Source organism: Perca fluviatilis, chromosome 23 (genome assembly GCF_010015445.1).
Source record: "Perca fluviatilis chromosome 23, GENO_Pfluv_1.0, whole genome shotgun sequence".
Lineage (NCBI taxonomy): Eukaryota > Metazoa > Chordata > Actinopteri > Perciformes > Percidae > Perca > Perca fluviatilis.
Genome location: NC_053134.1, coordinates 3,099,333 through 3,118,597, shown reverse-complemented (window position 1 = coordinate 3,118,597; position 19,265 = coordinate 3,099,333). Strand labels below are relative to the sequence as shown.

Genomic DNA, 19,265 nt, shown 5'->3' with positions numbered 1-19,265 from the left:
TCGGTCCAGAGACACGGGGTCTATTGGTCCATTCTTATATATACTGTCTATGGGCCAGACGGACTTGCAGAGCAAATCTCAAATTTGCCGGAAGTTCGTCGGGGTTTACCCAGGCTAGTCAAAGTATAAAGCAAAATTGAAATACTCAAGTAAAGTAGGAGTACAATGATGAGTAGTTCAATAAGTAAATGTACTAAGTTAGTTCCATTCCATCACTGGAAAACATTTACTATGTAGTAGATTAAAAGTATAGAGTGGAAAACACTCAAAGTAAAGAACAAGTAGCCTTCATCAACAATGTGCGTCAGGTGCGCCCGGATCGCTCACCTGGTAGGGCAGGCGCCCATATATAGAGGTTTACTCCTCGACGCAGCAGCCGCGGGTTTGACTCTGACCTGCGGCCCTTTGCTGCATGTCATTCCCCTTTCTTGTCTTCAGCTGTTCTGTCAAAAATAAAGGCCGAAAATGCTCAAAAATAATAGCGATGTACTAGAGATGCACCGATTGACCGGCTGGTGACCGGAATATCATTTTATTGCCATTACGTTTTCATACAGAAGCAGAAGTTTAGTTTGCTAAATATATTTTAAAAAAAAAATGGTTGGATATTGGATGTGAAAAGAAGGAAATGGTTCTTCCATAACATTGCACTTTAGATGTGTGTGAATTTCCCACACCAGGAGTAATTTATATAGTTCTATTTTATAGCGATCGATTATCTATTCGAAAAATGTTAAATTCTATCATTGGAAAAAAATCTACTCTAACCTCTACCTCTAAGTACAGCGATCTCGCTTAATACTGGACCAACGTCAAAGATTGTTGTTAAAACATAGGGAAATAGGGTCCAGGTTTAAAAAAAAAAAGTAGTTACCCTTTGATTTAAAGTATCAGTAACTCACAGGGAAATATGTGATGCCCAATATATCAGGGGACAGAGTATACAACACAATAAAGTCAAGTCAAGGCGACTTTATTGTCAATTCTGCAGTAGGTGCCAGCCATACAGAGCAACTAAAAATAAAATCAGACTTTTAAGTACAGTGTAAAATATATCCAGAACCCTGAACCACATCATCATACAGAAAGGAGATAATGTTCAGCATCAAACCTTGTCAGGAAACCCTGAGTAGTGGTGTGATTGGACCCACTTACAGTAAGCAGGATTCACAATGTAAACAAAGTATGAAAAACCTTCTAACACAGGTCTGCATGTACATTGGTACAACATTTTTGAGAATGTCTTTATTGGCCAATAGTACAACATATTTGAGAGCATATAAAGAATAAAAAACAGAAAGGACAGTAAGAAATCTTTAAAAAAATATATATACTGTTAAGTATGCAGTATAACAATACACAAAAATTATACAGTAACAATTTGTAGAAAAAAAAATTATCCGTCATTTCATTTGCAGCCCGACCAACCAGATGTGATTCCAGGGCAGCGTCTTGGTCCAGTCTTGTAGGACCGGGGTCAAGGTCAGGAAGGCCCCAGACCTCCCCACCTAATGTCCCCCACCCCCAATTACATTAAGGAAAGGATCCCTGCAGAGATAGAGCTTTCTGTTATAGATCAGATCCTTTTTGTTTAACCAGAAACCACCCTGAAATCATCCTTACATCTACATCTTGGCTAGATTGTGTTGCTGGTGAAAAACTGTTGTGCGTTTATTCAGAAGAGCATTTTTCGGTACTAAATTCCTTAGAAAAAAAAAGTCTGAATTCAAGCAACGAGACCATTTTCTTGAGAACTAATAAGCTTGTGATTATCAGAAGAACAGTGACAGAAAAACGTTAAAAAGGGGCGATAGAATGCAAAACCGACTACCTTGTCATAGTTGAAAAATGAAGTTTGGAGGGTAAATATAGGACATACAGAGAACCTCTAAATCCCATTGACACCTCTTTCCTCTGCAAATCTCATAATTTGGAACTGCTGTTGAAAACAGGCCAATCTGAACAAAGCTAAAAGTTAACTTCTCAACTCCTCCTCATTTGGCTCTACCTTCTATCTTTGTAACGCCCCAAAATGTACATACTAGGCCACTAACTGATCTGAGGTCAGATAGTCTTCTAAATCTAGGTCGCATCACATGGGCACAGAGGGGAACGTGTGTGTGTGTGTGTGCTAAGCTCAACCAATCAGTGTACAGCTCATCTAAATATTCATGAGCAGACCATATAAGGCAGAAAAGCTCTTGTTTCAGTCCAGTCCCATTAGGGCCAAAAAACAATAAAAAAAAAAAAAAAACAGCAAAAGAGACATTTTCAGCCCAACCAATGTTACATACCCTGTTAGGAACAGCGTGAAATACCCTATATAACCATTCTATCATCCACAAACCCAACCCTCTCTGGTTGTATTTGTACAAAACATAAGCGTTCAATAAGCACACACCCATCACATTCATTCGAAATGAATAATAATGTTGCTGCAGATAAAAACAAAGATCTCAATTTACTAAAATGCCCAAAATAAATCTTAAAAAGAAAAAGCTGCTTTGCGTTTGATCTGGATGGAGCCGACAGCCGGGACTCCTCATTGGACGTTTAGGCACTTTGGACACTGGGACAAACAGCTGGACTTCCTGACCTTTAACAGCGAGTCTGAGGGAAGCCGGTGGTCCTCTAGTAGTACTTTGGAGGAAGAACGTTGTGAAGCTCCTCGTATTGGGGAGATTTGGTGAAGGGTGGCGCCGTCATCAGGAAAACGGGTCTGTTGGGGGAACGCAGCTGGTGGATCATGACGGAGGACAGGACCATGCCCAGGAGCTGGAGGGGAACAGAAAGGTACGTTAACATTCATTCCTATTGTTGACCCATGTGTTCTGGTCGTGCCCCAACCTGTTCAACTTTTGGCAGCTATATTTTGACGCGTTTGCGAAGGTTTTGGCGTTGAGGATCTGTCCCTCCCCCCCCCCCATATAGCGATCTTCGGCAAACCTCCGGATGGTCTCAAACTGACAGCAATTCAAGTCAACGTTATTGCTTTTACCTCCCTAATTGCTCGTCTGAGAATTCTGACTCTGTGGAAGTCACCCCTACCACTGTCGTTTAAAGCCTGGCTATGTGACACGTTATCTTTCTTAAAACTTGAGAGGATAAAGTTTACTCTCAGAGGCTCTACTGACAAATTTTATTCTCATTGGAAACCACTGATTGAGTATGTGAACCAGCTTTCCGTTAAGGAAATGTCACTGTAGTGTAGGGGTGGGAATCCCCAGAGGCCTCACGATACGATATCATCACGATACTTGTGTCACGATACAATATTATTGCGATTTTAAACATATTGCAATATTCTGCGATATATTGCAATTTATTACCTTTTTTCCAACTTCAAATTTTTCCCAATTTCAAATTATGTCCCCAAAAGAAAACTTTGTCAACATCTGTTTTATCTAAAAAGATAAATTTCTCAGTTTGTTCATCTCACTTTAATTTTATTGCTGCAAAATGAGATTGTCAAGCAGACAAACTGAAAAAAAGTATTGCGATACTATGCTGTATCGATTTTTTCCCCCACCCCTACTGTAGTGGCATAATTAGCATTTGTCTGCATAGGTTCCCACTTCGCTATACCTCACTCATATTCTGTTGTGTTTTCGGGAAGTTACGCTGAGGTCCAGAGCACTGTTATACTTAAACATTAATTTAAATCATGAATATGTTTGTGTTGTGTTGTGATTCTGTGCAGTACAGCTTTTTTAAACCAAAACGTAGCAGTGTAGATATAGCCGGAGGGGGGTATGCTTCGAATCACTGATGTGAAACTAATATAAAATAAAGTGTTTAATGATTCTCACCCCCAGGACAGCCAGAGTTAAGAAGCTCGCCATGACGCTGTCATAGAGCTGCATGATCCCGGAGAAGATGATGGGGAAGCAGGCCTGGACAGAGAAGTTTAACACGTTATAAATCATAATCAGCTGACTGATCATATGAATGAGATATTAGTTTGTTTACTCTTTAGTTCAATATTTTGGGTAAACTGACCTTGCTGTAGACAGACTTCTGCTGAAGGAGACCACAGAAGAAAAAGAAGTTAGTAACCTGCATTTGAAAAAACCCCACGGTTGAAGGTGATAGAGCGTTTGTTTTAAACTCACTCCGTAGTCGACTGTCTGACACTTTCCCTCCATCTCATCCAACTTGCTGCACAGACAAGAGTCGGGGATGTTTCCCTTCCAGTCCTCATAACTGAACAGACCGCAGCACTGCATCTAAAACACACACACACACACACACACACACACACACACACACACACACACACACACACACACACACACACACACACACACACACACACACACACACACACACACACACACACACACACGAGAGAATTAGAAATAAACAGTCAGTTATTTACCGCAGTTTAAAGTTTATTCTTGACCCTGAATGATTGTAAAGATTTACAAAGAATATGTTTGTGTCATGTACTCTCTAACTGGGAGATTGTGTGTGTGTGTGTGTGTGTGTGTGTGTGTGTGTGTGTGTGTGTGTGTGTGTGTGTGTGTGTGTTGTGTGTGTGTGTGTGTGTGTGTCTTACCTCCATCTGCATTTCTTCGACATCCTGTCTCTTAATGGGTGAAGCTTGGTCCATAGGCAGATGACCATCATAAGGATTATCCTGCATGCTTGCCGCCTACAGACATGAACACACAGAGTTAGCAGCACAAAAACAACATTTTTGAAGTAAACTCTCATTTTGTTTTGAGTTCAGAATGACACGTCCACTCCTCCCCCCCCCACACACACACACACTTTGAGCTGGTTGAATGACTCCAGAGACATAGCAGAAACACAGAATAACTACTGGGGTCCAAATGTATTTAACATTAGCTGAGTGTTGCCCTGTTCAGCGTAGAAGTACCACTGAAATGCATTACTCTGATGTCCATTTATGCATTTGTGCTGCAGAGGAAACCCATTCCCTTTGGCCTTGGTCGTGTTGCTAAGGTAACGGTCTGTCTGTGTAAGCGTCAGGGTCGTTACCTCGGAACGGAAGACAGCCATTAAGGTTCCAGGGAGGAGCATCGCAATACTTCCAAGAATCATACACACCAGGAACTGCAGAGAAAGACGAGAAAAAAAACATAACCACAGTTGCACAATGATGCTGTTAAATCTTTTAGGAATAAGTTAGCACAGGTCCAGTATTAGGCCAGGCCAGATGAAATGCTGCAATGAAAAATTAATGGACAATTGTGCAGCTTTAGTTACCACCCAATAAAATATTATAATCTAAGTGTCTGACAACATTATGGATAGGATCACTACAGAGATAGACCTCTTAAAGACACTTCATTCAGAGTGGACAGAAACTAAATAAAACTATCAAAAGCCGTCTTGGTTCATCTTTCCACTGTTCCAACAATCACCACTCTGGTTTGGTTGAAATAAACCCTTAATTCACCCATTTACATGTGGAGATATGCTGGCTCTATACACGCTAAAAGTCCTGATTATTTACATGGAGTCTGGTGGAGATATGCTGGCTCTATACACGCTAAAAGTCCTGATTATTTACATGGAGTCTGGTGGAGATATGCTGGCTCTATACACGCTAAAAGTCCTGATTATTTACATGGAGTCTGGTGGAGATATGCTGGCTCTATACCGCCTAAAAAGTCCTGATTATTTACATGGAGTCTGGTGGAAATATGCTGGTACTACGCTACACTAAAAGTCCTGATTATTTACATGGAGTCTGGTGGAGATATGCTGGCTCTATACACGCTAAAAGTCCTGATTATTTACATGGAGTCTGGTTGGAGAATCGCTGGCTCTATACACGCTAAAAGTCCTGATTATTTACATGGAGTCTGGTGGAAATATGCTGGCTCTATACACGCTAAAAGTCCTGATTATTTACATGGAGTCTGGTGGAGATATGCTGGCTCTATACACGCTTAAAAGTCCTGATTATTTACATGGAGTCTGGTGGAGAATATGCTGGCTCTATATACCAGCTAAAAGTCCTGATTATTTACATGGAGTCTGGTGGAGATATGCTGGCTCTATACACGCTTAAAAGTCCGTGATTATTTACATGGAGTCTGTTTTAAAGTATATTTGTTAAAAATTTTTGTGTTTGTTGTGGGTAAATAAAAAAAAAAAAAAAAAAAAAAAAAAAAAAACCCGCCGTTGGTTTTTTTTTTTTAAAAATTTTTTTTTTTTTTTTTTTTTTTTTTTTTTTCCCCACACACGTCACAGCCATGTGAACTTTCTTTAGAAAGGAAGATTGCATCAAATGAACGATGACTCCACTTCCTCTTCTATTCGGAGGTTTTACCACCCTGCCCTGTCCAGCTGGTCTTTGTACTCACCAGGACCAAGCACGCCTTGCTCTCATTGTAGGCGCCAACGGCTCCCAGGATGGCAATCACCATGACGATGGAGCCCACGATGTAGAAGTGTGATTGCTTCAAGTCCAGCTGCAGACAGAAGTAGTGATGGACAGGTTCATATTTTTGTGCGTTTAAGACACTGAGCTATTTTTTGTTCAAACAGAGTTTGTTCTTACATTCATGACTCCGTTCACGTAGTTGAACTGAGAAGTCAGACCGAGCGTGATGATGACGATGCCGACAATCTGAAAACATAAAAACAGAGTTTGATCATATGAAACGACTCAAAAAAAAAAAAAAAAAATACACAAGTAAAAGTACACAATGAGTTGGATCCACTGCAGAAATACGGATCAAGTTACAAAAAAAAAGTTTGGAAGACCACCTGGTTATAATTTGCCAGCCCCAATGTTGAAACAAAACATCCCCCCCCCCCTTGCTCTAATGTAGGCCAACGTTCACATGAGAAGCAGTTTGAGCAGGGAACTAAAATACTGTGCCAACAGAGGTTCAAAGACTCTGTTTGATCTGGTTTCATAAGGACAAGCCAACCACAGTTAATGTAAATGACCACCAGGGGCTTTTATTGTGAAAAACTAAAGCTTTCTGCACAACATGCAACCTCATTACATTTAATAGTTTGCAGCTGATACTAAACAAAGAGAAACCTAAAAAAAACACAACAAAAAAAACATGATTTCCTACATAAAACAAACTAAGTTAACAATGGTTAAAAGCTTAAAAACTATTTGACACTAAAAATGCAATAAGTTAATACATAATGCCCCAGTAATGTTGAATTTATTTAATTCTATTAAAACATTTGGATTTTATTTTTAAATCCCCAAACACACAACATTAGAACAAACATTTTTCAATACAAAAGAAACATTTTTTAAAAACTTTAAATCAGTTTTTTAACACTTCAAGTTAACTGTTAAGTTACTAACCAAAGGTTGGCTAGCTTCTTTTGGAAGTCTGCAACGAAAGTTAGCATCCAAATAAGGTTGTTTTTCTTATTAAAAAACGTTTAGCTTAGCACACCTGCTCACTTATGACCGATTTTAATTATTAAAATACATTAAAAAAAATTATATTATGTATTAAACATATTTTTAACGAATTAAAAAGTTGTCTGAGAGACTCGGGACGTCCACTGCGCACTTTTTATTCCCAAAGTTCGATCGGAGAATCAATGGCGGCCATTTATAATAACGGTTATTAAGAAGTGCAAACTCACCGCGAAGAGGATGTTGAAGATGGTTAGGAGCCATTTGAGGCAGCTGTTGACCTGAGGCATGTTTAAAGATGGGAAAACAACACTAGTATTGTTCTTAACGGTGATGAAGATCCGACTGCAGCGGAGAAGTGAGGAGAGACCGGGAGGGAGATGGTTTTAAGTAACAGGAGAGACCGGAGGCGGGGAGAAGAACGGAGGGGAGGGGCGCTTCCAGTAAATATGAATGACTCATGGAATGATTGGACGAGAAGGCTCCGCCCGCTGTTAACAAGGAGGACTGGGATTGGTTAGGGTGGGTGCTAAAATACAAGGGTAAGCGAATCAGAGGTAGAGTAGGGCGGGGCATACCTTCGCCTTCCTAGGAAACGGAAAATCTCTCGCTACAAATATGGAGACTTCCCGTCTTAATACATCCATGGTGGCTAGACAAAAAGAGGGGCTTTATTCTGGGAAGAGAACATGGAAAATGCCTCTGGAAATGTGTGTGTGTGTGTGTGTGTGTGTGTGTGTGTGTGTGTGTGTGTGTGTGTGTGTGTGTGTGTGTGTGTGTGTGTGTGTGTGTGTGTGTGTGTGTGTGTGTGTGTGTGTGTGTGTGTGTGTGTGTGTGTGTGTGTGTGTGTGTGTTTTAATGGAAAGCAGAATGTAATTAAGATCGCTGCCCTGAGAGGCTGTTTGGGGAGTTTGAGGAATGGGCGGTGTGTTAACTCGAAATGTGGATCCACTGAAAAACAAAAAAAAACTTAAATACGTAATGTTACGTCAATTGTTGATAAAAATTTCACCAGCAATTAGACGTGAAAAAAACGCGGTGGAAGAAGTACTAAAATAGTGTCTGCTAGGCTACTATTAAAAGTCCTGCATTCAAAACCTTACTCGAGAACAACAGTATCAGCATTAAAATATACTAAGAGTCTCTTTTATATACCTTAGTGGTCCCCTAATACTGTATCTGAAGTCTCTTTTATATAGACCTTAGTGGTCCCCTAATACTGTATCTGAAGTCTCTTTTATATAGACCTTAGTGGTCCCCTAATACTGTATCTGAAGTCTCTTTTATATAGACCTTAGTGGTCCTCTAATACTGTATCTGAAGTCTCTTTTATATAGGTCTTAGTGGTCCCCTAATACTGTATCTGAAGTCTCTTTTATATAGACCTTAGTGGTCCCCTAATACTGTATCTGAAGTCTCTTTTATATAGACCTTAGTGGTCCCCTAATACTGTATCTGAAGTCTCTTTTATACACACTTAAAAATGCTGGGTTAAAAATAACCCATTTGATAACCCAACGCTGAGTCAGAAACGGACCCGCCCAACGTTGGGTTACATCAACCCAACGTTGGGTTATGGGCTGACCCAGCGTTGGGTTACATCAACCCAACGCTGGGTTACATCAACCCAACGCTGGGTTAATGTTGGGCTGACCCAACTGTTGGGTTATGGGCTGATCCAACTGTTGGGTTATGGGCTGATCCAACTGTTGGGTTATGGGCTGACCCAACTGTTGGGTTATGGGCTGACCCAACTGTTGGGTTATGGGTTGATTCAACTGTTGGGTTATGGGTTGATCCAACTGTTGGGTTATGGGCTGACCCAACTGTTGGGTTATGGGCTGACCCAACTGTTGGGTTATGGGTTGATTCAACTGTTGGGTTATGGGTTGATCCAACTGTTGGGTTATGGGCTGACCCAACTGTTGGGTTATGGGCTGACCCAACTGTTGGGTTATGGGTTGATTCAACTGTTGGGTTATGGGCTGACCCAACTGTTGGGTTATGGGTTGATTCAACTGTTGGGTTATGGGCTGACCCAACTGTTGGGTTATGGGCTGACCCAACTGTTGGGTTATGGGCTGACCCAACTGTTGGGTTATGGGTTGATTCAACTGTTGGGTTATGGGCTGACCCAACTGTTGGGTTATGGGTTGATTCAACTGTTGGGTTATGGGTTGATCCAACTGTTGGGTTATGGGTTGACCCAACCTGTGGGTTATGAGTTTGACCAACAGCTGGGTTAAAATTAACTACAAAGCTGGGTTATGAGTTTTGACCAACAGCTGGGTTAAATCTACTAAAAAGGGGGTTGGAAAAACAAATACTGGATTACTGCATGACTCACTCAGTGAAAAGGTCATTGTGTTTGTACATTCTTTACCTTTTCAAATATAAAAAGTATACAGGCAGTGAAATGCTTTTTATAACCAATAACTTTTCATAACCAATAACCATTACCAATATTATTTAAAAGCTATATTTCACATTTTCATTTTCGAACAACGCTTTCAATTCATGAAAACAGACAGTCATATGATTTCAACACAATTAATTTATTAAAAACATTTGTATAAAAAAAGACATTCACCCAACACCTAGTAAAAACAAGTTTGTGTGGGTACATGAGAAAAAAACAATACTTTGGTGTGTGTGCATACTGCTACCACATCATCTGTAGGCTAACGATGATCTAACAGGGATGTGCAGCCGCAAACTGTGCTCGCATCATCTGTAAACGATGGGATGATTCTTATTTAAGAAAACGTGTGTATGCGATTTTTTTATTTTTAAACATTTCAAACATTTTTTTGGAAACAAACAAGTGTTTTCACAAGTTTGGTTTGTTTGTGTGTGTGTGTCTGTCTCAAATAATGGATACCCGAACGTGGGCCCTGGAAGTAACGAGTCTGCACTGGTTTTCTGACCACGATCGGAAGCGAAGCAAGCAGGAAAGGTTAACACACTGAACATTTTAACATCTTATTAACGTGCGCTTGTTGCCCCATGTGAGCTGATGACCTCATCTGTTGACATTTCCGTATGCCTTCCTAAAGATCCGGACTCTATTGTGTGTGCATAACGTTAGGCCGATTACACCCTGCACGCATCGCGTGAGCGTCAGTCACGTGGCGTGTCCGTTTTATTTCGGCTCCCATGTTAACAGGTTAGAGCTTCCACACTGCCTGCGTGACACGCGTGCCTTCTAGAAATAGAACAGACGCCTATTTTTCACGCAAGACGCGAGCGTGTTGGAAGCGTTTCCAGGCAAAATAGAATAGGAAAATATGTTAATATGTCATTTAGACACGAATGCATATTAATAAATGACATGTTGTTTGAAAGCCTCGAGGTTTTTATATAAATGCAGATATATGAATGTAATTTAAAAGAAAAATCGATTTTCTAATGCTGCACCTGTCAATCATGAACGAAATATTCTGGAGCCTATTTTGCCGTCAATACTGCCGACGTTGTCTTTGCTGTAATCAAATCAGTATATATTTATGTTTAACATGATATTTCATTTTATCAATGGGAACATTCATGTGTCCAGACAAGGCTAGCAGCAGTAGCAGCGCCGCGTCAGACACGTTTCTGGTGTGTAAAGACATAGAAAAATCCACGCAGCTGACACGCAACAGACGCCACGCCACGCCGGCAGTGTGTAATCGGCCTCCCGAGCAGTTTGCAGTTCACTGTGCCGCAAACTGTGCTCGCATCATCTGTACTGATGATCTAACATGTCCAGGGATACCATATATCGTCTGCAAAAACTCCCACACTTGTGCACAAGATCTAGGATACTGTACATCAAAAACATAAAAAGCCTTAAAGCAGGCATCTACTGCCCCAAGAAGAGATGGGTGCTCCAAGGCATGTCCATGCACTATAACAAAGGCTTGTGAAAACTGATGCCTGTCCTCAAGAAGAAGCACATGTGGGACCTCTGTGCTTGTCCTTTTCGTAAGGTATTCAGCGATGTTTGTTCCAACCTGTAGAGAGAGAGAAAACTTCATAAAACTTCATAAGACAGCTTTACTTCAGATATTAACCCTCATTACAGGCATAAGTTTAAGTGATAAAATTAAGGCCAAAATTATATATAATCTATGGGGATTTAAATTATGTATTAAGTAATGGGTGAACAACTGGAAAACTATGTCTTTCTGTGTTTGCTCTAACAACATTTCGTTTTAACAATGATAACAATAAACTGAAACAGATCATCGTTGTGCAGTGGTTTGGTCTGACACATATTTGTGTGATAGGTCAGAGAGGTAGGTAGTAGAGGATGGATACCTAAACCGAGCCTGGACAACGGACCCAATGGGCCAGGCCGGGTTCGGACAGATATTTAGAAAGTAGTTCGGTCACATCAAACAACGAATTTTAAAAACGGGAAATAAAGGGAAAATGTATCGAGGTCTGCAAACCTGGAGACAATCTGTTACAATACTTGTTGGCGCTTGTTTATTACATTTGTATTAACTCACAGGCTGCTCATCTATGAAAGCTTTTGTAGATTCGGCGTAGCTGGGGCGGACCATCTTTCTCCAGATTTTGTAGGTGCCGGGGGGGGGGGATCACCACAGGTAGCAGAAGCAAAGCGATGTCTCCTCGTCTGTCTGCAATATTGCAAGCATAAAAGTCAAATGTAAAATTCTACGACTTTGTATCACATTCTGGCGACTACATTTCAAAATGCAAAAAATATTCCCTGACCTTGCTCTGACTTTACTACAAAAATGCTCAAATTCCCTGATTTTCCATGCCTGGTATAGACCCTCTTAAATGTCAAGACATTCCAGAAATTCCATGACCCGTAGTGAACTTTAATTTGAATGTTAAACTTAAAAATACCTGCTGAGAGATCTTCAAGATTGTTCAGAAGGTCACCCGTCTTCTCTTTTGGGGCGATAGAGGATTTTCTCTGTTGTAAGGCTCCAGTTCTCAGTCAGCTTTCTGTTCAATAAGCATTCAGAAATGTCAAGCAAGCAAGTGGTCATTCTCATCACGCCAACAACAACATTTGACAGCTAATAACTTATAATGAATAATCAAGAATAGTTATTTTGGCAGGCAACACACACACACACACACACACACACACACACACACACACACACACACACACACACACTTAGAATCAGCCAATTTCTATATTGCATTAGTGGAATTCAGCTGCATGGAGGCAAAGTACTCTGTGACAATAGCTCATGCAGGTGAAATTTAGCACGTTGGTCCCAACAGATTAGATTGATGCAAGACTTCTTTGCCAGGTAGTTCACTAACTAAAATGAACCTATTGGCGGGAACCGGCGATGTGTTCGCCTGTCTTCGTCAGCATTACAATTTGCATTTTGTATTTAAAAGGAACTACATAAAGTACTTTATACATAACACAAAACACAGCATGCAGCAAGCATTCAAAATAGGCTACATGATAGCGGAATACAAATTTCCCTCTATTTCTTTTTTTTCTGCATGTTCACAATTCAGCAAGCAAGATGGCAGTGTTCGTCTTTTAACAGTCATGGTCATTCATAACGTAGGGCGGTTAGCAGTTGCCAAAAAAATAAAATGTTGCGCACCATTTTTTAGACTTCTAAATTAAAATATCCCAAACTTTAACTAATTTACCATTGGCAATGTCTGTACGTTACTAACGGTCGGTGGATTAGCTAACGTTAGTAACGTTTTATTCATAAACCGCTCCTTAAACCGAGCTAGCTAGCAAGCCAATTTAGCTAGCATACAATGACTCAGATATATCTTAATAAAAAATAAAACCGATAGACAACGTAGCTAAATTTGAATGTGCAAACAGACATAGAAGATAACAACGACACAGCCTTGAAATGTCTCCATTAACGACTCCTTTGAAATAACGTTAATTAAGCTTAATGTCACACTTCATAAGATAGCTAGCAGCTGGCTAGCTTATCTGAGTCATCGTATGCTACATTGGCTTGCTAGCTAGCTAGCTATGCCATGACAAATGTTGGAACACTAAAACGTAGCTAACGTTGATTTAGCTCGGTTTAAGGAGCGGTTTATGAATAAAACGTTACTAACGTTTAATCCAATCGCACCGCTAGTAACGTACGGACATTGCCAATGGTAAATTAGTTTGGGATATTTTAATTTAGAAGTCTAAAAATGGGCGGCAACATTTTTTTCAGCTAGCAGCTAGCTAGCTAAGTTATGTTAGCTAATGTAACATTAGAGAGTTTATTCTAGAAGCACTGTTTAAAAAAGCACATTTTCAGCAACAAACTACCGGTAAAATGAGAATGCTTACCTCGCCTCCCTGCCCGACGAACCAAATGTGTTTTTGAGAAAATTAGCTGCTGGTCCGATGCCAACTCACGAGAGCGAGAGACAACGATTTGGGGTGTCTGGGGGTTACGACAGTTGAAGAGGTGCGCTTGTTTTTCTCTGTGTGAAGATCCAGCGGGCGGGGTTCCAGATAGAGCGATCTCTTCAATGTGTTTCTGTCTCCGCCCGTCGTAGTTCTTTGCTGGTATATATTTGCAACGCAAATCGTGTTGGATTTATATTTAATGACGTTACTTGAATAAAACGAAGCTAAATCAACAGGTTATTATTCTAAAATCGTTAGACTGTTTTTAAACTAAGCTAAACCTATACACATGATCTGATGTAATGATACGAAACAAACGTTTTTATACGTCTTTTATGTCCCGTTTTTTACTCTTCCCATACCATGTCATGACTCATGAGTGTGTGTGTGTGTGTGTGTGTGTGTGTGTGTGTGTGTGTGTGTGTGTGTGTGTGTGTGTGTGTGTGTGTGTGTGTGTGTGTGTTAAAACAATGTCATCCAAAATATGGCGGCAGTGTTGAAAAACTGAAGCCTGAATTTCGTTCAACGTCATCAACCCAATGCAATGGGTTATAATATGTTTAACCATTTTGTAACCCAATTATGGGTAAACTTATACATTCCAGGCTTAACCCAGCATATGAGTAACCAAAATAACCCAGCATTTTTAAGTGTGTATAGGCCTTAGTGGTCCCCTAATACTGTATCTGAAGTCTCTTTTATATAGACCTTAGTGGTCCCCTAATACTGTATCTGAAGTCTCTTTTATATAGACCTTAGTGGTCCCCTAATACTGTATCTGAAGTCTCTTTTATATAGACCTTAGTGGTCCCCTAATACTGTATCTGAAGTCTCTTTTATATAGACCTTAGTGGTCCCCTAATACTGTATCTGAAGTCTCTTTTATATAGACCTTAGTGGTCCTCTAATACTGTATCTGAAGTCTCTTTTATATAGACCTTAGTGGTCCCCTAATACTGTATCTGAAGTCTCTTTTATATAGACCTTAGTGGTCCCCTAATACTGTATCTGAAGTCTCTTTTATATAGGCCTTAGTGGTCCCCTAATACTGTATCTGAAGTCTCTTTTATATAGACCTTAGTGGTCCCCTAATACTGTATCTGAAGTCTCTTTTATATAGGCCTTAGTGGTCCCCTAATACTGTATCTGAAGTCTCTTTTATATAGGCCTTAGTGGTCCCCTAATACTGTATCTGAAGTCTCTTATATATAGGCCTTAGTGGTCCCCTAATACTGTATCTGAAGTCTCTTTTATATAGGCCTTAGTGGTCCCCTAATACTGTATCTGAAGTCTCTTTTATATAGACCTTAGTGGTCCCCTAATACTGTATCTGAAGTCTCTTTTATATAGACCTTAGTGGTCCTCTAATACTGTATCTGAAGTCTCTTTTATATAGACCTTAGTGGTCCCCTAATACTGTATCTGAAGTCTCTTTTATATAGGCCTTAGTGGTCCCCTAATACTGTATCTGAAGTCTCTTTTATATAGACCTTAGTGGTCCTCTAATACTGTATCTGAAGTCTCTTTTATATAGACCTTAGTGGTCCCCTAATACTGTATCTGAAGTCTCTTATATATAGGCCTTAGTGGTCCCCTAATACTGTATCTGAAGTCTCTTTTATATAGGCCTTAGTGGTCCCCTAATGCTGTATCTGAAGTCTCTTTATATAGGCCTTAGTGGTCCCCTAATACTGTATCTGAAGTCTCTTTTATATAGACCTTAGTGGTCCCCTAATACTGTATCTGAAGTCTCTTTTATATAGACCTTAGTGGTCCCCTAATACTGTATCTGAAGTCTCTTTTATATAGACCTTAGTGGTCCCCTAATACTATAACCAGTGGTGTAGTCTACATGATACCCACTAAGAAAGCTCCAGGATTTCCATATACAATTAAAAATCCCCAGTGACATACAACAACATACTTTCCATCATATTTTGACTTATTTTGAATTGTCATGTGTTTTCTTTCCTTTGCATATAGGCTACATAAAGGGATTTCAGCTGTGAATGGGTGCATAAAAGTGTATAAAAATGCAGGAAATGAAGTCTTTGACGCTCAAAATGTCCTTGGGGGAGGACACCCAGACCCCACCCCCATGGGCGTTGATTTCCGTGGGTGCGCGTAGCCAACCTATCAGATTTTGTCATGAGTCAACTTGTAGGCCTACCCACCACTTTTTTTTTGGAAAACCTCGAGCTCAATTTAGTTAAAAAGAAGAAGAAAAAAAAGTCCATAACGCATATAATTCTTGAGCGACAGATGCCAAAAAAATCCACAACAATCTCTATCCCCACAGGGCAGGCACAGATACACACACACACACACACACACACACACACACACACACACACACACACACACACACACACACACACACACACACACACACACACACACACACACACATACAGCCGCTCTGCTGCAGCGCTAGCTGCACGCTTCTCTGTTCACAACGCTGCCTGTCGGGACATTCTGCTTAACGTGAAAAAGCTAAACGTGGTTTAATGTACCTCAACAACGATCAATGATCACCAAATTCCTCTCTCATATTGCTCTTCATAACCACTGAAAACTGTCAAAAATATCTAACCAGAAATGTGGTGATAACTGATCGTTGTTTATACATTAAACCACGTTAAGCTTTTTCACATTAGGACTTATAAAAAAAAAAATGTATGTGTCGTGTACCCAGCACTTCTGGAAATGTACTTCCAAATGCGTCTCTGTCCCCAGCACATTTGAAACCAAACTGACGCCCATGCCCACCCTCCCCCCCCCACCAAAAAAAGTCCCATAAATATACAGTACAGTATACCCACAATACATTAGACTACACCACTGAATTTAAGCACTTCTTCCAGCTCTGTACTTTTTTTTTTACCTCATTACATTTATTCAACGGCTAATGCCCGAAGTGAAAAGTAGGCTATATGTTTTGACAAAGAGAAGATGGAGGAAAAGAAAGAGAAAGGAAAGAGAAAAAGAGAAGAGAGGGGTTGTGTAACACTGGTTTGCATGAGTAACATGAGTCGAAAAAGGTTTATAGGGGTAAGGGGGTGACTCACCGCGGAGGAATGTGTTTTTGAAGGAGACGTGCAGCTGCATTTACTGTATCAACTGGAAAGCCCTTGTTCTTATTTTATTTGTGATGTTGCATGTGCAGATAAACAAGCTTTAAAAAGCTTCAGCAACACAAACGCCTTTCTCATTAACCCTAACCCTATAACAGGGGGGTCAAACTCAACTTCACTAAGGGCCAGGCATGTTTAGGTCATTAACATGCTTTTATTTAAGAGAAAAAGTCAAATATGTTGACTGTATTATTGCATGTCTCATATAGCTTTCTCACTTACAGTTTGGGCCTCATCAGGCCCCCAATAAAGTTCCTTAGCCATCAGAAAAAGCTACAAAAACGTTGAAAGACAGTGCAAAAAAGGCGACATTGTCAGAAAAATTAGCAAAGACATTGAAAAAAGGGTCAAAAGTGTAAAAAAAAGCACCTAAAGCATTGAAAAAGCGCCCAAAATGTCTAAAAAATACGCAAAAAGTGACAAAAGAACGAAAAAAAACCACCAAAAACGTCCAAAAAATTAGCAAAGACATTGAAAAAAGGGTCAAAAGTGTAAAAAAAAAAGTGCCTAAAGCATTGAAAAAGCGGCAAAAAACATAAAAAAATTGTCTAAAAATTGCGCCAGAAATTTCTAAAAAATACGCAAAAAATGTCAGATAAAGTGACAAAAGAATCAAAAAAAACACCAAAAACGTCCTAAAAATTAGCAAAGACATTGAAAAAAGGGTCAAAAGTGTAAAAAAAAGTGCCTAAAGCATTGAAAAAGCGCCAAAAAAGTTGACAAAATTGTCTAACAAATGCGGCAAAAATGTCTAAAAAAGGGACAAAAGTAGGGGCAGGGCCGCCTTAACCTAATGTTAGGAAAACACCATCATATTGTTATTAACTAGCACTGAGCCCACTTGAGCATAAACACAAGACACTTTATTTAACAACCACACACAGCAACTTATGGTGATAATAAAACCAAAATGTGTTTTCACACATATTGGTTTTGGTTTTATTATGATTTCAAACGATAGCGATCTTCCTCCGGTGCTGGGTCCATCTACAGTAGCAGCTGGTTTAAAAAAATCCGGTGAGCTTTGGGATGCTCTTTAGTATTTCTTTTTCGCACAACTCCTTCCTTTTTCTTTTCTGGGCACCACTCTCAAACGTCCTCCCCGACATTTTCCACTTAATGTCACTCAATCGTAGAGGGACACACCCCAAAACTAACTGGAGACAGGGAAGCCCACGGGCCATATAGGCTATGGGGCCACGTGGGTCACTCCTAATTCAATCAGCAGCCATGTAACGTGCAATTAGAGTGATTGACAAATTACAAAACAACATGACCTTTTTCAGCTCATCATGACCCTGAAGGGAGGCCCCTGAACTCGGGAGGCCCCTGGGCTTCAGCCCAGGTAAGCCCGTGCATTAAGCCAAGGAAAAAAGGTTGGGAACCATGTTGTAGGGGACTGAATGTGTACAAAGTCGTTCTAGCCTAACCCGGCTCACAATGACAGCGCTGAGGTGCAGCAGCTACGACGCTTACCGTGTTCACCGTCTCAGTCTTGGTTAAGTTATTTCTGAAGGGATTGGCTCGTAAACCAAAATATTGGGACACGTTAAAGGGATGGTTGAGATGATTTCAAATGTAGTTTTTCTTCTCTGCTCTGACGTGCAGAAAGAAAGCCTTAAACGTAGACTGTTTATGTCCTGAGAACTAACCCATCCTTGGATTGCTGCCAGCATATTTATCCACTTACATGTCACGCAAGCAGTGCAGTCCCAGCCTACCCCAGGCCTTTATTACTACCTTCATCGGCCCATCGCTTCACACAGAGCCTGAGTTCTTTTTCTAAAGATGTCCGGCCTGATCCCGCTAAGGGGATTTTAAATACATTTTTATTACATACAGTTGTTCCTTTGGAGGGAAACTCACAAACAGCAGGAATCAATCTGTCGTCCGTTGATTTTTTAAATTTATTTTTCTGCACTGCGCGTTTGGCTGGCGTAGGGAGAAGATGAACACACTTCAACTCATTGATAAGGAATAATAATAATAACGGGGTGCGTGGGGAGTTGGGTTAGGAACCGGACTGGTCGCTGGTTCAAGTCCCCGTATGCAGGGGCAGATCTAGAAAAATATTTATGGGGTGGCGAGAGGGGGGGGGCAGGAATTTTTGAGGGGTGGCAACATATGGCAGACGTGTATATATACTGAATTTAATCACAGTTATCACAGTGTGATGAGAAATAGTATGTAGACACTACAAAAGGACACAGGCTGCCATTTACACACTCATCCAGACAAACTTCATCTCATGCAGTCAGTGTCCTGCATTTGAGGCGACCATACAATGTGATCTCACTTAATAGGAGATAGAAGTCTGATAGAAGTATATTAGGAATAAGTGACCATACAATGTGATCTCACTTAATAGGAGATAGAAGTATGATAGAAGTATATT

The 19,265-nt window shown here is 40.3% G+C and overlaps 1 protein-coding gene and 1 long non-coding RNA gene across 4 annotated transcripts; both read right to left on the bottom strand.

Moving 5' to 3' along the window:
• Positions 1-957: 957 nt before the first annotated feature.
• On the bottom strand, positions 958-7,757 carry LOC120553565 (tetraspanin-8-like). Of its 2 annotated transcripts, none has more exons than XM_039792103.1 (9): positions 7,600-7,757; positions 6,536-6,604; positions 6,339-6,446; positions 5,005-5,079; positions 4,559-4,654; positions 4,113-4,226; positions 4,000-4,020; positions 3,810-3,893; positions 958-2,775 (listed from the first exon to the last, which is right to left on the bottom strand). In XM_039792103.1, the coding sequence occupies exons 1-9, from the start codon at positions 7,657-7,659 to the stop codon at positions 2,632-2,634; spliced, it is 771 nt and encodes a 256-aa protein (XP_039648037.1). In that variant the 5' UTR covers positions 7,660-7,757; the 3' UTR covers positions 958-2,631. The 2 variants fall into 2 exon arrangements, with proteins under 2 accessions (XP_039648037.1, XP_039648038.1); XM_039792104.1 differs by having other exon boundaries at positions 4,000-4,017.
• A 3,212-nt stretch (positions 7,758-10,969) lies between these two features.
• On the bottom strand, positions 10,970-13,873 carry LOC120553060. 2 transcript variants are annotated; one of them, XR_005638091.1, is made up of 4 exons: positions 13,674-13,873; positions 12,233-12,334; positions 11,866-11,997; positions 10,970-11,364 (listed from the first exon to the last, which is right to left on the bottom strand). It is a non-coding gene; the product is annotated as an uncharacterized LOC120553060 (long non-coding RNA). The 2 variants fall into 2 exon arrangements; XR_005638090.1 differs by lacking the exon at positions 13,674-13,873 and having other exon boundaries at positions 12,233-12,774.
• Positions 13,874-19,265: the final 5,392 nt, after the last annotated feature.

Coding starts and splice junctions, on each gene's coding strand:
- LOC120553565 (XM_039792103.1), bottom strand. CDS start 7,659: ATGCCTCAGGTCAACAGCTGCCTCAAATGGCTCCTAACCATCTTCAAC. Junction 6,447..6,535: donor ACGTGAACGGAGTCATGAAT/GTAAGAACAAAC, acceptor TTCTGTCTGCAG/CTGGACTTGAAGCAATCACA. Junction 5,080..6,338: donor GCAAGGCGTGCTTGGTCCTG/GTGAGTACAAAG, acceptor CTTTCTCTGCAG/TTCCTGGTGTGTATGATTCT.